The sequence below is a fragment of the Fulvia fulva genome, chromosome 5 (genome assembly GCF_020509005.1).
Source record: "Fulvia fulva chromosome 5, complete sequence".
Taxonomy (NCBI): domain Eukaryota; kingdom Fungi; phylum Ascomycota; class Dothideomycetes; order Mycosphaerellales; family Mycosphaerellaceae; genus Fulvia; species Fulvia fulva.
Window position 1 is genome coordinate 1,007,521 of NC_063016.1, and position 21,661 is coordinate 1,029,181.

General features: G+C 53.6%; 8 protein-coding genes across 8 annotated transcripts; 3 read left to right on the plus strand and 5 right to left on the minus strand.

Moving 5' to 3' along the window:
• Nucleotides 1-362: 362 nt before the first annotated feature.
• On the plus strand, nucleotides 363-3,047 carry CLAFUR5_05623 (F-box/WD repeat-containing protein lin-23; the record flags this gene model as incomplete). Its single annotated transcript, XM_047904771.1, has 1 exon — nucleotides 363-3,047. The coding sequence occupies one exon, from the start codon at nucleotides 363-365 to the stop codon at nucleotides 3,045-3,047; it is 2,685 nt and encodes an 894-aa protein (XP_047762527.1).
• Nucleotides 3,048-3,904: 857 nt separating this feature from the next.
• CLAFUR5_05624 (uncharacterized protein) lies at nucleotides 3,905-5,142 on the plus strand (the record flags this gene model as incomplete). The annotated part of the gene is made up of 3 exons (XM_047904772.1): nucleotides 3,905-4,492; nucleotides 4,648-4,761; nucleotides 4,873-5,142. 3 exons carry the CDS (start codon nucleotides 3,905-3,907, stop codon nucleotides 5,140-5,142), a joined length of 972 nt encoding a protein of 323 aa, XP_047761802.1.
• A 131-nt stretch (nucleotides 5,143-5,273) lies between these two features.
• CLAFUR5_05625 (uncharacterized protein) lies at nucleotides 5,274-5,903 on the minus strand (the record flags this gene model as incomplete). Its single annotated transcript, XM_047904773.1, has 1 exon — nucleotides 5,274-5,903. One exon carries the CDS (start codon nucleotides 5,901-5,903, stop codon nucleotides 5,274-5,276), a length of 630 nt encoding a protein of 209 aa, XP_047762764.1.
• A 165-nt stretch (nucleotides 5,904-6,068) lies between these two features.
• Nucleotides 6,069-7,014, minus strand: CLAFUR5_05626 (Enoyl-CoA delta isomerase 1, peroxisomal; the record flags this gene model as incomplete). The annotated part of the gene is made up of 3 exons (XM_047904774.1): nucleotides 6,069-6,356; nucleotides 6,403-6,552; nucleotides 6,604-7,014. The coding sequence occupies 3 exons, from the start codon at nucleotides 7,012-7,014 to the stop codon at nucleotides 6,069-6,071; spliced, it is 849 nt and encodes a 282-aa protein (XP_047761804.1).
• Nucleotides 7,015-8,061: 1,047 nt separating this feature from the next.
• Nucleotides 8,062-9,402, plus strand: CLAFUR5_05627 (uncharacterized protein; the record flags this gene model as incomplete). The annotated part of the gene is made up of 1 exon (XM_047904775.1): nucleotides 8,062-9,402. One exon carries the CDS (start codon nucleotides 8,062-8,064, stop codon nucleotides 9,400-9,402), a length of 1,341 nt encoding a protein of 446 aa, XP_047761803.1.
• A 1,194-nt stretch (nucleotides 9,403-10,596) lies between these two features.
• Nucleotides 10,597-12,543, minus strand: CLAFUR5_05628 (uncharacterized protein; the record flags this gene model as incomplete). Its single annotated transcript, XM_047904776.1, has 1 exon — nucleotides 10,597-12,543. One exon carries the CDS (start codon nucleotides 12,541-12,543, stop codon nucleotides 10,597-10,599), a length of 1,947 nt encoding a protein of 648 aa, XP_047762523.1.
• Nucleotides 12,544-14,550: 2,007 nt separating this feature from the next.
• Nucleotides 14,551-18,918, minus strand: CLAFUR5_05629 (Arginine--tRNA ligase, cytoplasmic; the record flags this gene model as incomplete). The annotated part of the gene is made up of 2 exons (XM_047904777.1): nucleotides 14,551-16,896; nucleotides 17,041-18,918. 2 exons carry the CDS (start codon nucleotides 18,916-18,918, stop codon nucleotides 14,551-14,553), a joined length of 4,224 nt encoding a protein of 1,407 aa, XP_047762539.1.
• Nucleotides 18,919-19,236: 318 nt separating this feature from the next.
• On the minus strand, nucleotides 19,237-20,875 carry CLAFUR5_05630 (uncharacterized protein; the record flags this gene model as incomplete). Its single annotated transcript, XM_047904778.1, has 2 exons — nucleotides 19,237-20,269; nucleotides 20,319-20,875. 2 exons carry the CDS (start codon nucleotides 20,873-20,875, stop codon nucleotides 19,237-19,239), a joined length of 1,590 nt encoding a protein of 529 aa, XP_047762417.1.
• Nucleotides 20,876-21,661: the final 786 nt, after the last annotated feature.

Sequence of the window (21,661 nt, forward strand, 5' to 3'; positions counted from 1 at the left end):
CGTCGCATTGTCCACGCTCCCAGACCATACACCTGTTCCCTCGCCATGAATGAGATTAGTGAAGCGCATGGCACGTGCTTTGGAGTTCAGCGTGGGCATGGTTCCAGTTGTACTGCATTCAGGATTGTAGCAGGCTGGCACGGCTGGCTTACTGTAATGATCATAAACTACCGCCTGCACCCTTCCCTCTAGGCCTGCCCGCAGCGACCGCACCTGTGCCTTGACCCGCCCGCGGCTGGAAACAGACGCCTGCAGCCTTTCACGGAACACGAGCGCCACATTCTCTGCCGTCGAACCACTTCACGCCATCACCATATGCACATCTGCACTGCCTTGATGCCCTGTCACCTTCCCGCCGCGCAATGAACGCCATACGGCAACAGCCTCCTGATGAAGGCTTTGCTGGCAGCGATACCACCTCGCAACCCGACCCCGATGAGCCCATGATGCAGGCCACCGACGACGTGCACCGCGACCACGACCTACACTACCAAGTGCTGAAAGCCGGCCTGCTGAAGCTACCCAAGTCTAAGCGACTGGAGCTGGTCAAGGAAGTATGCGATACCTTCCCCACTGCCGTGCTCTTCGACCTGCACAATACCATCGGTGCCCTGGTCTACTTCGATCCCGTCAGGTACCTGCCCACCGAATTGGTGCTGAACATTTTCTCACATCTCCCGCCGAGAGACATACTCACCGCCTCACTTGTGTCGCGACCTTGGCGAGAACAATCTCACGATGAGCGTCTTTGGCACGTGTGCTTCGGTCGGGAGGGATGGAGTCTTGATAGGAACAAGATGACCAGACACGAAGACTTGGCCAAGAGAAGAGGAGGACGCGCTGCGGAGCGATATATGCGCGTGGGAGCGTCCACTCCTAGCCCGAGCCTGGAGAGACGAGAAAGTCGGAAACGAGTGCGTGATGAGGCTTTCAACAGTGAGAACGAGGGCACCCAGGCACCAACTAGCGCCAGACAGGCTCATACTATCGAAGAAGACCTCGAGGACAGTGGCAGTATGTCGGGTGTTGAGGTCGAGACACCTTCAGCTGTTCGGTCTACGCGATCTGGTCACTCACGCTCCAAGAGACCTGCCACGCAACCGATCGTGGATCTGGACGACTGTCCCCGGTCGAATGCTCTCACCGTGGAGCCGCCTGTGTTCAGCTCTTCCACCGAGCCTAAAGTCAGCTGGCCGTATCTATACAAGCAACGCAGGAGGCTTGAGAAGAACTGGGAGCTGGGCAAATACAAGATGTTCCAGCTGCCACATCCTAGTCACCCAGAGGAAGGACACCGGGAGTGTGTCTATACCATTCAGCATTCCGGATCATGGGTCGTGTCAGGATCGCGTGATAAGAGCATTCGAATATGGGACCTGAGCACGGATCGCCTCAAGGTACCGCCGCTGGAAGGCCATGAAGCCAGCGTGCTATGCCTTCAGTTCGATGAAACCCCCGATGATAAGCATGATATCATTGTCAGTGGAGGCAGCGACAATTATGTCATCGTCTGGAAATTCTCCACGGGGCAGCTCGTCAAGAAATGGATGGCACACAGCGAGAGTGTCCTTAACCTTCGCTTTGACGACCGCTATCTTGTAACTTGTTCCAAGGACAAGACGATCAAGATCTGGAACCGACATGCGATTGACTCCGATGACCCCATCGTGCCCACGGGTGTCGATGACCCTTTCAGCCAGCTTTCGAAGCAGCCATCCATCATCGAACCCTACCAGCTGCTCAAGACAATGCATGGCCATCAAGCAGCCGTCAACGCTGTACAGATTCAGGGAGATGTTATTGTGTCGGCTTCGGGAGATCGTACAATCAAGTCTTGGAACATTCATGACAACGGCTTCAAGCGCTCCTATATGGGCCATACCAAAGGCATTGCATGCGTGCAATTCGACGGCCGTCGTATTGTCAGTGGGTCCTCCGATAACTCCGTGAGGATCTTTGACTTCCATAGCTCAGCGGAGGTCGCTTGTTTAGACGGGCATAGCAACCTTGTACGGACAGTACAAGCTCGGTTCGGTGACATGCAGACAAGCACAGACGATGATCTTGCGGAAGAGTCTCAGAAAATAGATCAAGATTTTCTCCGACGGCTTGACCAAGGGATGCGACCTGCCGAAACGTCGAGACGCCGACGACCTCGTAATGCTGGTTCGAGCCGCCCAGAAGACATGCTGGCGTACGGTACCAAGATCCCTCCTGGTGGCGGTGGCAGCCAATGGGCCAGAATTGTGTCAGGATCATACGACGAGACTGTCATTGTGTGGAAGCGCAACAAGGATGGTAACTGGAACCCTAGCTTGCGACTCCATCAAGGGATGCTGCTCAATCATCCCGCGACTACCAGAGTACGAGCTACAGCCGTGACGCAGCCGGCCAATCTGCACAATATCAATGCTCAGACCGCAGCTGGCCACACCGCCGCTGCCATGCAAACGTCCAACCAACACCTAATGGCACAGGCGCAGAGTCAGCTGAATCAGGTGAACGCCATGTTGCAGAATCCGCCGATAGTGCAGAACCACAACCAGACTCTGACCCAATCTCACGTTGCTGCTGTGAACGCAGCCCAACCAAACCTCACCCAGCAGCTTCAAAATGCTCAGCAAAACCAACGACCTCTCAACCATGTTACCACTACTCACGGCTCGATCCCCACTCCCCACGGCACTGTCATACACACCACCATGACCACAACGCACTCCACACAGCAACCCCCAACAGCTGGTCCGGCAAACCCAGGCGCACCCGCTCAATCGGCCCAACCGGCCCCAGCACCACAAGCAGCACCCGCCGGCAATGCTCCGAATGCAGGTCCTGGCCATCACCATCATCACGGACACCATCATCACCACGGTCAGGCCGGTAATGCCCACGGAGGTCATCGTGAGTCGAACCGCGTCTTCAAACTACAATTCGACGCCAGAAGAATCATCTCCTGCAGTCAGAACAAGGTGATCGTCGGCTGGGACTTTGCAAATGGGGAGAAAGATCTGGAGTGGATTGGTGATTGGAGTGTTGAAACTGCGTAGGAAAGAGGCTGAAAGAGTTTTATACTTTTCAGTTTTATACCACGTGCCGTTTGGTTCAAAAGTGCGTATTACTTCATGAGGGAGCATGCATGATTTGATGGTCGTCGTTCTGACGATGCGGGTTTTCCCCACGACGTAATCTTTAGAGCGTTGGCGTTGGTGGGAGGGTATGTGGGCTGCGATTGCGCCACGGCTGGGCGAGACTTTATGCAGATGGCGACTCTTCTTGTCCTTCCCTTTTTTTTTCTTCCGCCTCACTGCGCTGTATGATTTATATGCCGATAGGCCCGATTTACGGCGATGGTTCCTGGTGGAAGAGAAAGTTTGTCGCACGATTTAGATCATGTTCCATGACTGGGCTTTTCGCGTTTCATGATCCGAAGATCTTTCGCATCAGGATTTCCCGATGGGCGATCGAATGCGATGACCACGCAGTGGGGGCCATGATGGTGAGTCCGTTTCGTCACTTGTGTCAGTGGTTGGGGTTGGTGCGTTGCGTGCTTAGTAGGTGTTAGTATGATGCGTGGTAATGGCTGTCATGACTTCGCGAGAGGACAAGCCCGTCACTCGTCAGGGATGATAAATGTATGAGGTTGTCAAGCGCAGTGTTCTGGACGCCGATGGCCCTCTGCTATCACCCAGGCAATCACAGCAGTGTCGATATGGGCGCTCGGATCAGCTTCTCATCGCTCTCGAGTTGCTTATGTTGATGGCTTCAATACAACAGCAGACTGCTCAACGATATGTGGTACGACTCAACGAGCCCCAGGTAGCATTGTGCTGGGAGCCGCACATAACCATACCTGGAACGACGATGTGACCACGCGAAGACAGGCACTGATTATATTCGCGGTGTCATGCAGGGCCACCTTTCTGAGCGTTTACTTGGTCGTTCGTATTCGGCGTCCTGGACGAACATGAGCTCGAATGCAATTGCAGGCGAATCGGCAAGAGACGGGGTCAGGACTTCTTTGCCAGTCAACTGGCGACAGCACGCCACCGAAAACATCTGGTCGTCTCCAAAGCCACGGACAAAGGACTCCTTCCCAAAACCATGGTATACGACTATTTCACTTGAAGCTGAAAGTGTTGATATTGTTGTCGCAAAGGACAAAGCGGGCATGAAGTTCAACATGTCACCAGATCCTCACACACTCCCAATCCTCCATCCCTACCCGCCTCACCACTCTCTAAGAAGAACAAACCACCAAGCAACCATGATGCTCACCATCCTCTCCACCCTCTCCCTCCTGCTCTCCCTCCTCCCTACAGCCTCAGCCGCACTCGTCTCCCCATATCCCAAATACATCCAATGCGCATTCAAGAACGTGCATCTCTTCAACACAATCGCAGCCTTCTGCGACAAGAAGACTCCCTTCCAAGTCCCCTCTGACGTGGCCAAAACCGGCGCTCAAGCTAAACCTTATGGTAAAGGTCCTATCACCGTACGTTCCTGAAAAGCACCCGACATCGAGCAGTGGCTTAGACTACGGTGTTCGGCACGAGACATGCGACACACGACGCGCTCAATGCAAGCACATCGTATTCTCAGACACTACCACGTGGTTCTCGTTCATGGCTAACACCCTTTTGTATGTAGGTCAATTCGCTCAAGATTACAGGCGCCTGCAACCCAAAACAGCCAGTCAGCAGAGAAGTCTGCCGAGAGCAGTTCTTTACGATCTGTGCGGAGGGTGGGAAAGGTGGTGGAGGAGTCAGATGATATGGGAGGAATGGATGTCAGGCTTGGGTAAGTTGTGATTGGATTGGAGGAAGCTGGATGAGGAGGGTACTGGATTTGGGCTAATGAATGGGTGTTTTGTAGACGCTGGTGGCGAGTAGCCAGGTCAGGAGACTCGGTCAGGGGTGGAAGCGTGATGCTGAGGCTGATGAGGAGCTTGGGGAGACGGAGGGAGGGAGTGAGGAGGTGTTTGAGCAGTTGTTGCGGAGCTTTGAGGAAGAGGGGGAGCAGGGGCAGACGATTAAGTCTAGGTTGCGAAGAGGAATGGAGAGGATTATGGGGAGGGATGGTGGAGTTGGGGTTGAAGGGAAGAAACCTGGACCGCATGATGGGGAGCATGTTCATGAGCCTTGAGCCTGGTGGAAGTATGGCAGGATTGATGGTACAATGTCAGTTACATGCCATGAATGTGGAAATCAGATCTGAACGCTTTCGAGTGTTTTTCCTTGTCTCAGGCCGATTGTCATGCTATGTCTTTTCCGTCCTTAACGCCCGCTCTGGAACCTGCGAAGCTCGTCAAGGTCGGATGCGACAGTGCCCAAGACGTCACTGAGCCAGTCCGGATGTTCCCCCGTGAAGTCTTGGAATTCCGGGTTCTTCACCAACTGCCCAATGGATTCCTTCATCATCGGTACCACAAGGTCTTTCAGTGGCCCAGCTGCAGGCACAGTTTCCATCTCGTCGAGGATATTAGCAACCTCCTTGAAATCATGCATGCTCCAGCTGCCCACCTCCCAAAAATCGTCAACCATCTCATGGGCATAATTTGCGAGAGAGTTCACTCCGTACTTGTCGGCAGTCCTGAAGACTTTGACGTGGAATGCTTGTTTCGAGGTAACAGAGGTGGGCACATCATACTCAAACTTGTAGAAGAAGTCGAACATAGCCCGAAGCACGTCTATGTCTTCATCGTCGTCAAGATTCGCGACACCTGGGGTTGCAGAGACATTTTCCCACTGCTCACTGAACTTCTTGGCGAAGACTGGTGAGTGTAAATGGAGAACTGGCTTGTGGAGTTTGAAGGTGGCTTCGCGGCAGACGACGGTGCAGTCCCAATGGGTCTCCCCAATGCGGCTCAAGGCGAACTTGAAGTCGTCGGAGTAGTCAGGTTGCATCTGAGCGGTGATAAGCGAGAAGAAAGGCTGCTTGCCAGGCTGTCAAGATCTTATACACAGCCTGTAATGCTCCTACAAACAATCAAAAGTCATCAGAAAGAACCAGATTACCTACACCACCATCAGCAAACCCACAACGACTTCCACGAATGTAGTAGAACAAACTCACAACTTCGCCTTTGTGCGCTCCCACGCCTCCACGTTCGCCAGACTCGATCTCTTCTCTCCGCGAGCACGGTCGGCCGTCTTCGAGTCTCGTACATGCCCTTCTGCCCAGCCCTCTAGTAAGTCCACTGTCTCCCGCCACATTTCCCGTTTGATCTCGCCGTAGACGGACTTGCCACTCCCACCAGGTTGGGCTTTCTTTACAAGCTGAAGATCTTCCACGTACGCTAGTGTCTCGTCCAGACCACCTAGATGGTCTACGAGACCCTCTTTGAGGGCATCGAGTGCCTAGCGACATGTTAGCTGCGTCTTGACAGTTGCGGTCAAGACTCACCTTGAAGCGATATGCCTCCAACAGCAGCTTCCTCAACGTAGCTGCACTGAGCTTCATCCTGAACACCGAAAGCATCGGAGGACGAAGCGGCATGCCGAGCTCGAGTTCGTTCAAGCAGAGATATCCCTTGTGCGGGTTCATCACTCGGTACTGAAGCCTCATCAGAATCCATCACAATCATCTGAACATCACTGTACTCACATCATGCATCATCGCCACCATCATCCCGCCAGCAAAAGCATGCCCATTAATCAACGCGATCGTCGGCCTCGGATACGTCAACAACCTATGCCACAGCGCATACAACGTATCAGGCATATAAGCTCTCGTGAACTGGCTATGCTCTATATCCATGCCATTGGAGTAGAACTTTGGCACAGCGCTCGTTGTGACGACAACGCCTGGAGGGTAGCGATGTTCAATGATGTCCAGAGCGAGGATGAGAGCCCGGCAGAAAGCTGTGATGAGACGGTTGTCGGGTCCATTGGAGAAGGTGAGGAGGTAGACCTGTGGGCTTGATTCGGTCGCGACGACTTGGCCTTTGCTGCCGTCACCGCCGCGGATGGGGAGTTCGAAGAGGATGGTGCCGGAGCTGGATTGGATGGGAGACATGTCGACGGCGGAGTCCAGCCTTCGACGCTTTGTTGGGCGCTCCAGATGTGGGTGTTGTTGTGAGTGTTTGCTTGCAAATGCCTCTATATGGACGGGCCAATTTTTACAATGTCAGGCGTTGATGGCGATGGGTGGAATGGGATGAGTTTGATGTTGTGATTAGTATGTCGCGAGTCTGACATACGACATGTGAGGAGCTGAAAGACCTCGGCTGAGCCATCCTCCAATGGGCTGCTGGATGACAATTGAGCATCGCCTTGGAGTTGTCCTGCGATATTGGTCTTTGAGTCGTTTCTTCTGATCAATTGGATGTATGAAGATTGAGGACTACAGCTGTCACATACAAGGCATCTGTGCCCATTGGATGCTCACGACAAAACAGCACGCAAACATGTGCTCCCCGAGTCTCGTTCTTACCACTACGCTACTGCACTTGACGCCATCCTCACATGCGCGATCAGTCGTCCAGTGCTCGGCCTCCAAATGCGATACTGGCCGGGCGGCAGAATCATGCGCGCCGGAGAGCTGGTGGTAGCAATGTATGGCACACGAAAGCCAGTTCGTCAATGCGGTGAATACTACCGCTTTCTTCGCTCTGTGTGATGTTCGCGGTGTTGCGTATGAGGAGGCCGTCATGTCAGTAGAAGCACGAGTTGCGGGAGCTGAATGGTTCGTTGATGGCGTAACGATAAGTGAAGGTGACAGCACGAAGTTGAAGCAAATCCGGTGTGCTATGGCTACATGTCTGCTCGGGACATCCCTGAAGTTCGGTTGTCGTGGATACAGGGATCTGCGTCATCTAAACAGTGGTGGCAGGCGCGACCAGCCACTTCACCAGCACGCGGAAAGAGCCCAGCAAAAGACACGGCGCATTCCTCGCAAGAACTTCTGGAAAGTCATTACTGTCCACATCCATCTCTACATATCCGCTGAATACATCGCAGCGTTTCCGATAGACCACAACGCCGACAACGACCGATCGAACACTGAGCGCAATCCTCATCCAGTGCTGCGGCTTCGGCCTGCAGCATTCCCACTAGGAACACAATGGCACCAGCTCCACCAGTATTGGGCTTCCTCCTCGCATCGAGAACAGCAAAAACCATCGACTCGATACCCGACATCCAACTCTCTTCCCTCGAGCTCGACCAACGCGACACCACAGCACACAATCTGTTCCGAAGAGCGTCCTCCGAGCTAGTCCCTCGAGCAGACTCCAATGCACAACATGGCTCGGGCGCAATAGATCCTTCAACCATCAAGAATGGCGGCTTCTTCGCCCTCTTCGCCATCCTCGGTGTCGCCATGGTTCTCGCCTCCATCTGGTTCTTCTTTTGGGCCAAGAACGGTGGCTTCCAGTTCCAACAAGGAGATTGGGACGACTACAAATCTACAGTGCTTCGTCGAAAGGGTCCCGACGGCAAGACACTGAGCAATGCCACCAAGAGTACCAAGCTGGGAGGCGGTACTATTGCCGGTAGCCAGCACTATGCCTGGGCCAAGAATGCTGCACGTTCCGTCGTCGGCAAAGACGAGAAGGGCAGAAAGGGTGTCATGGCCAAGAGAGGATGGGCAAAGACCCACAGTATCACATACAGCGACGACTTCACAGATACTCTCGGCACCAGAACCGTCTACTCTGACGAGATGACTGAGGCTCGTACAGAACCCGATCTCGAGCGCGGCCACGGCCACCATTCCCGACGCTACCGTGATCGGGATGTACGACAGTACAAGAAGGAGAGACCTGCCCGTGTAGGTGGACTCAACCGTGAAGCCGACGGCAGCCACTTCGACTACACCAACACCGACCGATCCGACGTCATGACTGAGACTGTTCTTACGGAGAGCTCTGACCAGCCCATGCTACCGAAGACCGATGAGCGTAGAGAGAAGGAGAAGCAACGAGCAGAGCGCAAGGCCCGTGAAGAAGCCAAGAGAATGGAGCGCCGCTGGAAGAGAGAGGCTGAAGAAGCCGCTGCTGCACTCGCCCGCGAAAGTAGCAGTATCCCTCCTCCGCCTCCTTCACATGCACGCAAGAGTTCCAGCCCACACAAGAACCCATCGGCAGCACACAAAACCCGTCGTGACCGCGACCGTGCATCCTCCCGTTCGTCGTCGCCCAAGAAGCGAGACTTCTCTTACAATCAGGGACCAGAGTCCGAGATCCTCAGCACTGCCTATACGCAATCGACTTCGAGCGGTCAACGCACATCAAGCTACTACGACGAGTACCGCCCACGCGCCAGTGACAACCCTCGCTACTCTCGCGAGTTTGCGCATTCCGAGCGCGAGCGCAGTGGCAGGCAGTCTTCGCCGCGCAAGAAGCAAGGTGGCGCGCGATCGGGAGGTTATCGACGTGGTGGTACCGATAGCGATCTGGAGTAGATCCAAAGCAGTGGATGAGAGTATGGAGGTTTGACCCGTGCGTTTCGGTCTGAGCGTGATGCTAGACTCACCATTTGCCCAGGCGCTTGATGCGGAAGCCACGAAGAACAATTTTTTGCGCAACGCTGTCGCAATGATGCCGCGTGATCGGCGAATGATGGCGAAGAAAAAGTGCATGGCGCAAGTCGTTGGGCTGAAGCTCGTTGCTAGATTGGGCAGCGATGCGGCAGAACGTCGCCCGAACGAAAGCGGCGTGGATGTTTGTTCTTCGAGGCCCAACCACGGCGGCGGCCCTGACGATGACATGAGAGAGATATGAGAACTTCTGGAGCGAGCACAGAGACAGGGCAGGCGTGCAAGGTACAAGGCGTTGGAGATGAATTCTGCACTCGCTAGCAAGCGATGAATGGCATGGAAAGTACAGATCAGGATACTGTAGGCAGAATGTATGAACGACGGCACGAACAGATACCATGATTGATTCACACTTATCACGGTAGTACGAGCGAGAAGAGTAATGCCGATGTCTAGCTCTCAAGTGTCTCTAACAAGCACGCAGGAAGAGGCATCCTGCGCCTCACCTAGCATATCTCATACAATCTCTCGTGAAACGGGCGGGACGTCGATGTAATCATTCCATCAATACAGTTGCACCCAACAATCCTCCAAGCCATCAAGTCATCATCATCACCTGCCATTAGCAGTCTCCCATCCATCCCATCAGTCCATCAATCCATGTCCACCGGGTATAACATATCCTTGCACCAAACCAGACACCCAACCATAGTCCTCAAAGCAAAGCAGGCAACAAGAGAAACCACACTTTTCGAAACGCCCGCTACAAGCAACTTTTTGACTCGTCTTCTCGTATGTTGTTCCGTTCGCCAGCAGCAGTGTGAGAAAGGCCATAAGCATGCTCATGATTGGGGTATCCAGAAGGTAAAAGTGAAGTAGAAAGGGAAAGCACTCTGTGGAGAGTGCCATGCTAGGCTGACCAGGTGCATTGCAACTTTGCTCGCTTGCTCGCTCGCTCGAACGCTAGGAAAATGGGAAGTGATCCAGTCTAGATGATCCAGTATATGTTGGATTTCGCCAGTTATTCTTAGTCGGTGATGCATGGCTTCTTCTTCTTCTTCTTCTTCTTCTTCTTCGTTAGCACGTCTCGTGTTGACATGATAGGTTGTTCGTATGCATCTAGCGTGCAATTTCATAACCGGCAGAGTCGTATTCAACTTCCTCGCGAATCTTCTCACGCCTGCTGAACTCACTCCCGCCACGAGATCGGCCGATGCGGCTGCTGGAGCTTTTGCTGCCGTGGTAGCCACTGTCGCGCCCAGAGACACTGCCAATGGTGATCTGAGCGGAACCACCATCTTCTCCGGGACGGACCTGGACACTGGAATCGCCATGTATATGAAGTACGGTGCCACCTGTCTGGATGACGATGCCGTCCGACTTCGACATCTTGGAGCCAGAGTCGCTGCTCCTCTTGCTGCGGCGAGATACGTGGCTGTTGCTATGGCTGCCGCTCTTGCGGTTGGCGTCTTTCAAATTGTGGGCGCTGAGCTCATATGGCTCGCCGCTGATGTTACGTTGGTATGCTGCAACTTTCTCCTCGGTCAGGCGCTGTTCATCCCATCGCTCGTTGACTTTCGCTTGCTCCATGCGACGGATGATGTCAGATTGTTGGTCTTTCGAAAGGTACGCTGTCCGTCGGCGACCGGAGGGATCTTCGATGATGACTTTGTGATAATCGCCGGATCCGCTCGATAATGACGTAGCTTTGGTCCGACCAGAAGAAGCTGTCGTCGATACAGATGGTCGACGGCTGCCGCGGGCAGATGAAGTTGTACTGCGGCGCTCGGAGACTGTGGCCCGAGCCGTACGGTCGGAGTCGTTCCTGTCAGATGAAAGATAATCCAAAGCCGTATCTGACCGTCGTGGTGCGTCTTCTATGCGCAGGGATTCGCGTCTGGTCCTCGTAGGTACCGCAGTGTCTGTACGATACTTCTTGCTGTCTCTTACCGAAGGTCGCCGAGCCGGCACAACAGCAACCATTTCTTCCTGCGCACGAGATCTCCGGCGATCAGACCTAATTCGCCGTCGATACTCTTCTTCGGTTTCCGATACCTCAGATTCATTTGATTCTGAATCAGATTCTGTCTCTGTCGACTCAGGCTCGGGCATAACATTTGGTACGCGTGCCGAGAATGTACGGCTCAAACCAGGCTGTAGAGATGGGAGTGGGGCCACTTTGGGATACTCCAGACCAGGAACTGCAGGATTTGGCTGCCGCGTGGAGTAAGTCGAAGGTCCCGCGTAGCCAGGATATCCAGGGTAGGTGCCAGTGGCAATTGGTGAGCTTTGAGGTAGCATCGATGGTGATTGTGGCATATAGCTGATCGGCGTCTGGGTTGGTGGTGTGGTTCCGTAGTAGCCCGAAGCTGGTTGGTAGTTTTGATAGTAGTATGCAGACGATGCCGGAGGCGGATAGCCAGCATGGATGCTTACAGGTCGTGCCTGTCTGGGTCTACCATCGGGTTGGGGCCTCGGAGGCGGAGGCATCATCATGGTAGTGGTCGTTGCCATCGGTGCGGCTTGATAGTGATACTGAGGCTCTGGCGGTGGATATTGCGATGTCGCCTGTGGTTGCGTTGACTTTGGGCGCTGTTGCTGTGACGATGAAGTGTACCGGCGTTCAAGGTTCGGCTTCGAGGAACAACCAGGGTCGCGACAGTATTTGTCTGTGCAATTGGAATGGCTTTGTTGCTGTGCTGATGCAGCAGAACGAGCACTGTCTACTCGATGGATGACTGGCTTCGACTTTGTTGGACTGACAGTTGACAGACGCCGCACGTGAGGAGGTTGGGCGGATGAGATGCCAGCAACAGGGGTACGGGAGGTGGTTGCAATCTGTGTGCTGGCGTGAGGCACATGTCCCGAATCGATGGTCGCATCCCTCCGATGCGATCGTTCCGGAGGCCTTTGGCGCGATGATGATGAGCGCTGCTGAGGTTGCGGTCTCTGTGTCGCAAGAGCCGAGGCTGTGACGACGGTGCCCTCGACGACGCGGCTCTCGTCGCTGTCGTAGTCTTCGAGATAGGCGGCCCTGCCTTCGGTGTTGTCCTGAACCTGAGGCATCTTTCTCGCCTCCAGCCTGATTAGAAGGGGTGATGGATGGTCGTCGCAGATCTTGGGTCAGGCCCCGATGGCGGCGAGGTTGGCGGATGTGCCCGAGGCCAGCGAGTGGCCGGGGTTGATCAGAGCGCTGCTGACAATGGCGGTGAGTGTAGTGTGCTACCGGAGAGCGAGAGCGTTGATGAGGCTGCTTTGTGGCCGTCGGGTCATGGTGCAATGTCTCGGATGGTGGTGAAGCATTGTCATAGCAAACGACGTCAAAGCAAGACCTGCATGGCGAGGTGACTGTTTGCGCGCAGCCACTCAGAATGTGTGTGGCCGAGCACACCGGTGAGCTGCAGCCAGCGGACAGTCACAGGTGCAGGAGCTGCCTGGAGGTCGCGGGATGGCGGCGGCGTGCTGCTCTTGAGGCTTGAGCAGTGGAGGTGGGTGGATGGCAGTGTGTGATGGCTGTCGGTAGATTATGGCGGCCGTGACGCTGGGTAGATAGATGGTAGATGCCCAATCCGCCGACTACTGATGAGACAGCATGGCCGGAGGCTCGCCACCTGGTGCTTTTGGGCTTCGAAAAGCTGGGGTGCTGGGATGCGTGATGGTTATGGACCATGGTCTCCTCTCAAGCGCTTCCACTAGACACAATAGGCTCTTAGCCCTGCAGCTGGGTGCATGCATGCCGTGGCTGCAGCTGTTCTGCAGGAATCGCAGAGCCCGGAGCGTCACAACGTATCGGTTAGAAAATTCTGTCTGCTTTCCGGCCATGTCCTCAGCGAGTGTGGTGGCACAGAGCGCTCATGATTGACCCGCCGACGCATATGAGCTGCTGACGGCTGCTACAACTTCCTCTGTGCTGCCACAGCGAGGATGGAGACGCTCGGCCGTGCACTGCCTGGCTACGAAGGCACAGCAACGTTCACAGCAGATGTGGTCAGCGCCTGCAGATCACTGTGGAGAAGGAAGCGCAATCGTTCCCTCGAACACCACGGACAATAAGAGCTGGGTTGATCCCACTTGCGTGCAGGCCACGGGAGCTCGTCAGAGCCCTCGATCAGCATATTCGGCAACTTGAGTGTGCTATCTCAAGTACCAAGTACTTTGCCAATCAATTAATCAATTGATCAATCAATCAATCAATCAATCAATCAATCAATCAATCAATCAATCAATCAATCAATCAATCAATCAATCAATTAATCAATTAATCAATTAATCAATTAATCAATCGATGGCCATGCCTCCGGAGACCGCATCGATGCTGAAGGCAGGCAACGGCCGCAGGTCGCAACCACGAGGCAAAGCTCACAGGTTCGCAGATGGCTCATGCCGACGATCGCAGAGTGATGGAACGCTTCTGCACGACATCGTAGGAAGCAGAGTTGCAGAACGAAAAACAACCTTTCCCAAGTGCTAAGATGTACGCAGCCATGCTCAGCGCGCACTGCACGAGCTCACTTCACCGCCATTCAGTATGCCGCCACTTGCCACCACATGCACATGGCATTGCAGGCATGTACCTCTATCGTATCCGGACCTCAAGACCAAACTGTAGCATATCATCGTCCCTTGGAGTGCATTGATTTCTGGACTCAGGCGGAGCGGCTCTCACGACCTACCTATTGTCGCTCAGCCTGCGCAGGAAGGAAGCTCAGGTCAAACATAGCCAAGCTACGGCATGTGGCACTGGCTCGTGAAGCGGAGTCGAGATAGGCTCAAGATGGTCCACGTACTCTGGCCTGCAGTGTAACAGACGTAGTGGGCCAGAACCGCCAGAGTGGCTCAAGAGCTGCGAGAGGAGAGCATGTGCTGCCACTTTGGGTGAGCAGAAGCATTTGGAGCAGTCGATAGAGTGTTCACATTGGCTACACTATTCAGTCCCGCCTTCAACGACCAGCCGCCTCTCACAGGAGATACTCAACAGCAATGCTCTGCACGATCTACTTCAGTCATCCGGTACTACCCGGCCCGACATGCCGCGTTCGCCATGGACGCCGGCCCGATGCATTGAACTCTACATCACATTCTCTCCACAGGGGACAAGCCCAAGAGCTGCATGCCATTGTTGAGCACAATACGAGCGGCTTCGTACATGGCCATCAGTGCAATCTTCTTCTCCTGGCTCTCTGCATACACCACACTCAGTGTCTTTGCGTTTTTGTTCGTACGATCGATTGCATCGTAGCACGAGCTGAGCTGGTGCGTCATCTTGAAGAGGTAAGTGAGCACCGTCACTGGCTCGTTGGTCTTGTAGGTATTCAGGAAGACATCCGGCCATTGCGCCAACGCGCGAATAAGCTGTACGCCTTCTTTCGCCGTGATGAGGCTGAAGTCGGCCTTGTGCAGATCTTCTTCTGTGATGTTGGCTTTCCGCTTGATGGAGCACAGGCGAGCATGCGAGTACTGAAGATACGGTCCAGTGTCACCTTCGAAGCTGCACATCTTGTCCATGTCGAAGTTGTATCCGTTGATCATCTTGCCGCTGTAGTCTTGCACCATGATGGCAGAGATAGCTAGTGTGTCCGCAGTGGCCTCTGGATCATCCACCTGCTCGTATTTGTCCTGGTTCTTCTTCATGACATTGTGCATGAAATCCTTCGCGCCATCCAAGCTGTCAGCGAGTGACACGACAGTTCCCTTTCGAGTGCTCATGGTCTGACCCTTGGGATCCTTCACCATTCCGAAGCTGATGTGGTTGCACTTGGCGACGACGTCGCTGTAAGGTGGGCCCATGAGCGACAGGATCTTGAAGAATTGCTTGACGTGTACATCCTGCTGGTTCGCAATGACATACACCATCAAGTCAAACTTGTGCTTCTGGTATCGCTCGTAGTTGGCAGCAATGTCACGAGTGAGATAGAGTGAGGTGCCGTCCCTCTTCTTCACCAGTGTCTTGCCGAGGGTTGGCGCCCCGTGCTTGGAGAGGTCAACGATGATGGCACCTTTGCTCTCTTCACTGACGCCCTTCTTCGCGAGAGCCTGGGCTGCCTCTTCCATGTCGGCTTCAGTGACTGTAGACTCTCCACTGTACTCGTCGAATTCGATGTTGAGACGTGCATACATCTGCTTGTACGCCTCAATGGAGTAGTCGCGGAAGAGCTTCCAGTTCTCTAGTGCCTTTTCGTCACCATCGACCATACGCTTGAAGAATCGGCGAGCCTTCTCGTCAATGCTCGGCATATCTACCAGTTGTTGCTGGACTTTCTCGAGCTCTGAGGTCAACTTTTGCAGCTCTTGCTCTTGCTCATCTGTCCACTTACTTTCAGGTGCGGCATCATTCTCCTTGCCCTGGGTTGGCTTCTTGGGCTTTGGTGGATTCTTCAGCTTCTCGAGGTCGTCTTTCTTTTCAGCAATTTCCTTTGCAGGCTTCTGCTCAGCCGAGTTGTCCTGATTGATCTTGACGTAAACATAGTTCAGATGCTTGACAGGATCCTTGACGAGTTCTTCCTTGTTACCGTACTTCTCGAAGCCTTCGGAAAGTACACCATACTGCTTGCCCCAGTCTCCAAGATAGTTCATCGACACGGTCTCCCAGCCAGCACGCTTGTACAGCTTGATCAGAAAGCCGCCAATGATTGTGCTTCGCAGATGACCAGTATGGAATTCCTTGGCAATGTTGGGGCTCGAATACTCAACCACAACTTTCTTCTTTCCACTGTTTGGATCCGATGGATCCTTGAGGCCCAGACTCGAATTGAAGCCAAAGTTCTCCTTTTGCTTGTGAATCGCCGGGATAACCAGATTTGCAAGATGTGTCGGCTTGAAGAAAAAGCGCACGAACGTTTTGTCCGCTGTAGGCTTCTCGATGAGCGGCGAGTCGAACTTCTCGGCCATCTCCTGGGCTAGCTCATCTGGCTTCTTGCCCTTCAAACGCAATGCTGGGACAGGAAGGACCAGGTCTCCATGCTTCAGATCCTGTGTCCATTGTACTGCATTCTGGATGATGGGCACTTCTGCCCCAGTAATCTTCTGGACCTGGTCGATTATGATGGCGCGATAGACATCGACCGGGTTGTGCTGAGGATACAATTGAATTCCTTGCGGTTGTGGTAGTTCAGAAATGCCTACAGTCTGGAGTTGAGATGTGATGTGAGAAAGATCGCTGCTGCCCGAGCTAGCAGTCGAGAGCGCCATGTTGGGCGTTGGTCTCCAGAACGCAGCAGCGTAGTCGAAGATTTTATGTTGTGATGGCTGTGCTATGACTCCGAACTTTGCAGGCTTTTTAGTGGTGATAGGTCGCAGAAACGAAGGGCGGCAGAAACGAGGAAAGAGTGACATACACTCAGTGCATTGACCAAGCGCGATGGAGTTGTTGCGTGTGTGAAGTGCAAAGGGTTTGCCGATGAAATGCAGAAGCGCAGGTCCCTAGGATTGAAGTGTGGCGCTGCGCCACAGAAAAATGTGCACGGACTGTAGAACTCATGGAAGCAAAGTGAGCGGCACCTCATACATACCAATGTGTCGCAGGGCATCTGCCTTCTGCACAATCAATGTACACATCTATTCTACAATGATTTCTGCCCATCCCATCCGTTCCCGATCATCATCGCACAACCTGGCGTATTCAAGTAGCAACCGAAAGACGTATATCGACATGTCCTCTTTCCTTAACACCTTCTCCGCCCAAACCTTGCCATCCAACGCGATGTTCCTGGCGACCTCGTCGTGTCCCTCCAGGCCCATCTGCTTATTACCAACAAAGTACTCCATGATGCCGTAAATGTCGATGAAAGTGTTGTCCATAGGTACAAAGTGCCTCCACGGAATGAGTCTGTCGTCGTGCCACTCTTTGTAAATAGTGGCCTTGAGTGGTAAAGAGGTGCTGCCGAGGAAGCCACGGTAGCGACCACTGAAAGAATTGCCGTCAATGTCTGGCAAGTATTTGAAGGCGTATTGCTCTGCCATCGGCATTGCTTTGGCCACGGAGAAGTAAGAGTCAGTATACGGGCAATGCGAGCCGCCCGAATCTGGGAAGCATAGTAGATGGACAACCGCTGCATCAGACCAAGTGGAAACCCAGTCGCCGAATGCTCCGTCCACGGCCTCAGGCTTCTGCACTGCTAGCTCGTAGGACCCGTTCGCAGGGAGGACGAAGTTGCGAGGTCGGACATCAGGATGGAGTTCTGCTTGTGCAACGCTGGTAGCGTTGACCATCGAGACGAAGCGGTGCCGCTGAAACCTTGTCCAATTCTCCTCTTTGTTTCTGCCACCACTTGCCGAACCACGCCATACAAGCATGTCCTTTTTCTCTTCCCACGAATCTCCATGTGAATCGCCTCCCGAATAGAACGGATCGTCTGTCCAGTACATAGCAGGAGGCAGTAAGATCTCGTTGTTCATAGGCAGTTTCGAGCCACCGAAAAGTGGAAAGAATCTCTTCGAATTAGACATGGAAATAGGCTCCACGAAGGTGCCATGTAGGCCCTGTAGTGATGGATGATCGCACGGGGAGCACGTGAATGTCCAGTTGGAAACATAGCCCTCATATGTCTGATCGGGATATCCGGTCGTCAATGGTGGAGGCTTCGCGAAATCCGTCTCGATGTACACCTTCCGTGCCGGACTTTCTGGCGGGCAGCCAACGACAGCGGCCTCCCAGTATGGCTCGAAGCCAAACATAGGGTCGAAATGCTCTGGAGGCTGCTTATCCAGGTCTTTCAGGCTTCCAAACTTCGTCTTCAGATCCTGTGCCGGCACAATCTTCTTGCTTGCATCGTACTTCGCCATATATCCATTGATCTCCTCCCAGGGCACCACGATGCGGCTTTCATCCATCACGTTTATTGGCAGATCCACGTCAGGCAGGTACGGCGCGACGCTCTGCACCATGTCCTGCCACAGACCAATCCACGGCCTGTCGCCCATAGGAATGTCTGTTGTGCCTGTAGCATTGCCATTTCGCACAGATATGCGATGGACAAAGTCGAATGCTTGTTCCCGTATCTGCTTGGCTGGCACGCCCCAAAAGGGGTTGAGGTCATCATATATGCGGTCGAAGAAGTCCTCGATAATCAGCGCGGAGTGATTCGAGGCGTAGGCGAACCACAAGTCGAAATGTGGTGGAGGCTGTCGTCCTCGCCTGTTCCGATATGCCCTCGCCGCATCGTGTAGATTCTTCGTCTCTTTGGAAAGAAGACTTCTGAATTTCGCATTCGCTTCGAGGACAAGCCGGTTGATGGGATGGTTCTCGTTCGGCGCAACGGTGACTGGTGCGACTGTGATGGTTGGAGTTGAGTGTGCGAGGGTGGATGCGACGTTCGGCACGTGGAGTGCTGCACCAGTTTCGAATGATCGTGGTACCAGGAAGTACAAGATGCCGAAGGCGCACACAGCAGCAACTATGAGCTGCGCATAGCGGTTGTGAATCGAGGCAGCGTTCACTAGCATCGTCCTCCTTGGATCGCTAGGCTGCCGGTGAGATGATCAGACACGGCAGTCGTCGACCAAAGCTGGCGCATTGTATTGATCTGGTTTCGAGCGAGAAGTCAAGTGTCAGCATCGTCAGCAGCCTACCATTCAATCTCATTTACACGAGAGACAAGCACTTCTCCTGGTGCCACAAGCGGACTGGAAGCCGGCTCCAGCCGGTCAGGGTCCAAAGCTTCAGACATACATACATGCATGTACTATAGATGTGCGGTGCTTGATATTATGCATTGCAACACTACTGACTCTAATATCTGTCCATTGCATTCATACGAGTCATCACGAGCCCTTCGAGTACTTCACCAACACCTCAACCAGCCTCGCCCTATCTTTGCGCTGGTCAAAGACTGTAGCATGATCATAGCCTTCCCACCAAATGACATTTAGGGCAGAACCATGCCACTTCTTCGATCGCCCATTTTGCTGATGAGAAGAGTGCGTCTGGAGCTGCATTTTCTTCTCGCCGTCCTCATCTCGAACCAGAACGGGATCGGGAAGATCACGATCGGTGAGGTACGCCCTGACAGCATTGGTATTGACGATCAAGTCATCGCTCGCCAAGCTCGCCGTCAACTTCATGCCATGATTGGTGATGAGATGATCGATCTGATCTCTCCATAAGAGATTCTCACTCCAGAAGAAGTGCCGACCGAGAGTGTGCGCGATCTGCGGATCCTTGCTGGCAAAGAACCAGAGTAGCCATTCATTCGCTTGCACAGGAGGTCGTATCGTGAAGTTGTATGCTACGTCCGGCATATGTAGAAGCAAGGTCACCGGATCGATAAGGAGGGTTCCAGAGACTCGTGGCGACAGCTGAGCGTCGTTCAGGATGTGCGTACTCATTATACTGCCATAAGAGTGACCAACGAGCACGAATCGTCCATTGCCGAAGTGCTGCTCCATTATCGTTGTGATCTGAGCTAAGAAGTCCGCACGGCGAAGGATGGGTGTAGTCAGTCTGCTTGAAATCTGTAAGACCTCCACCGCGACAATGCCGACTTGGTCGTCTTCGCTCGCCTTGCTGTTCAGTGCTTGGTCTAGCTCGTGCAGGAAAGCGACATGAGGCAATATGCCGATCCCGATTCCGTGGATGTGCAAGACGGGAAGTCGTTTCTTCGATGTATGCGGTCTGTGGTAATACGAGATACCCGCAGCAGTAGAGATTTTGCTGGTCATGAAAGCAGTGGGACGTGGAGGGAAGACTGCAAATGCACCAGGAAGACTTCGGCGATAGTACTGGAAACCGTGATGCTTGAGTAGTAGGACGGCAACAGCATCACCAAGCATGATCAATGCGTACCAAAGAAGACTCCTACCAATAGATCAGTATGGCGCTGTCCTGCGTGACACATGAGACTCACCGTGGCTCGATCTCAATCGCATCCAACGTCAAACGTAGGCTCTTAGCCTTGCCCGCGCCCTCTGCAAATCCTCTAGGCATCATCTTCTGGATCTTATCAATGTACTCTTCAATCTCGTCCGCATCACCATGCTCCTCACCCGCCCGACCTTCCCAGAAAGCCCAGTCTATGAACTTGCGCAGCTCATCTTTCCCAATCGCTTGAGGAGAAGCTCCGCGAAACCACCCGCCGACGAACGTGATGGGATCGTAAATCTCAGATCTTATCTTGGTGAAGAGTTCGCGTCTCTCATCGCGGGTTCGCATGGGAGGATGGATCGCTGCGCGCTGGATATACTGCGCATAGCACAGCATAAAAATGTACCATATCGCTTCCGGGATGCAGAAGAACCAGACAGTCCTGTTTTGGAGGAACTTCTCCCGACCGAAGGCGAGGGCCGGCCAGTATCTAGCAGCAAGGAGCCAGAAGGTGTAGCATAGACAGAAAGGACCATGAGCCTGGAAGATGGATATGATCGCGCGGATGATACGCCGGTTCGTTGGGCTGTCTTTCAGCATGTTGGCGACCTCGAGGACGACCACCGCAGCAGTACAGACTGGCGCGCAGCTGATGAGAGCATGCGCGCGTAGTCGAGCTGTCCTGGGAAAGGCATGGTGAGGCCAGCAGAAAGATGGAACTTGTAATCTTGACTTGCCGCTGCCTCACCGTTTGACAGTTTGATTGCATCTTTCTGTGCCGATCCCGGCAGCATGAAACCGAGACACGTGCTGCCGATATCGTCCGAACTTTGCAGTTGCCATTCACATATTCGTTAGAACGAATGATCACCTCGAACACATATCTTCACTGCCCAGGACGCAAAAATCGAAGCTGCCTTGAGAGGGATTGAAGTGTAAATACGAGACATCAGGTTGGGACGAACAGCGGGTGGATTCGTAGAGCTTGTCAAATCTGAAAACTCAGCGAGGGAGATCCATGAAATTGGAGGTATAATGGACTGTCGGTGCATCAGTCGCTCAGTAAGGCTGATCGCCTCGACCAGCCTCGAACGCAATGTGATGTCGTTGTCAAGCGACTGGAGGAAGGATCAGCCGGGCACGACATTGCCGATCATCTGCACGCTCCACATGCCGCGTCTATTTTTGAGCAGCCCGGCAGATCGCCCTCCACTTGCGTTTCCCTTCGACCAGGTCAGGTGTACAAAGTGCTGCGCATAACACTGCAGAGCTTCACCACATGAGATCGACAAGATGAATGTAGCATTGCTTGGAGATCGGCGATGGAAATAGCATACGCCACCACTTCGATCCTTACTGCGTTTCACCTGTCAGACGAGATACGAC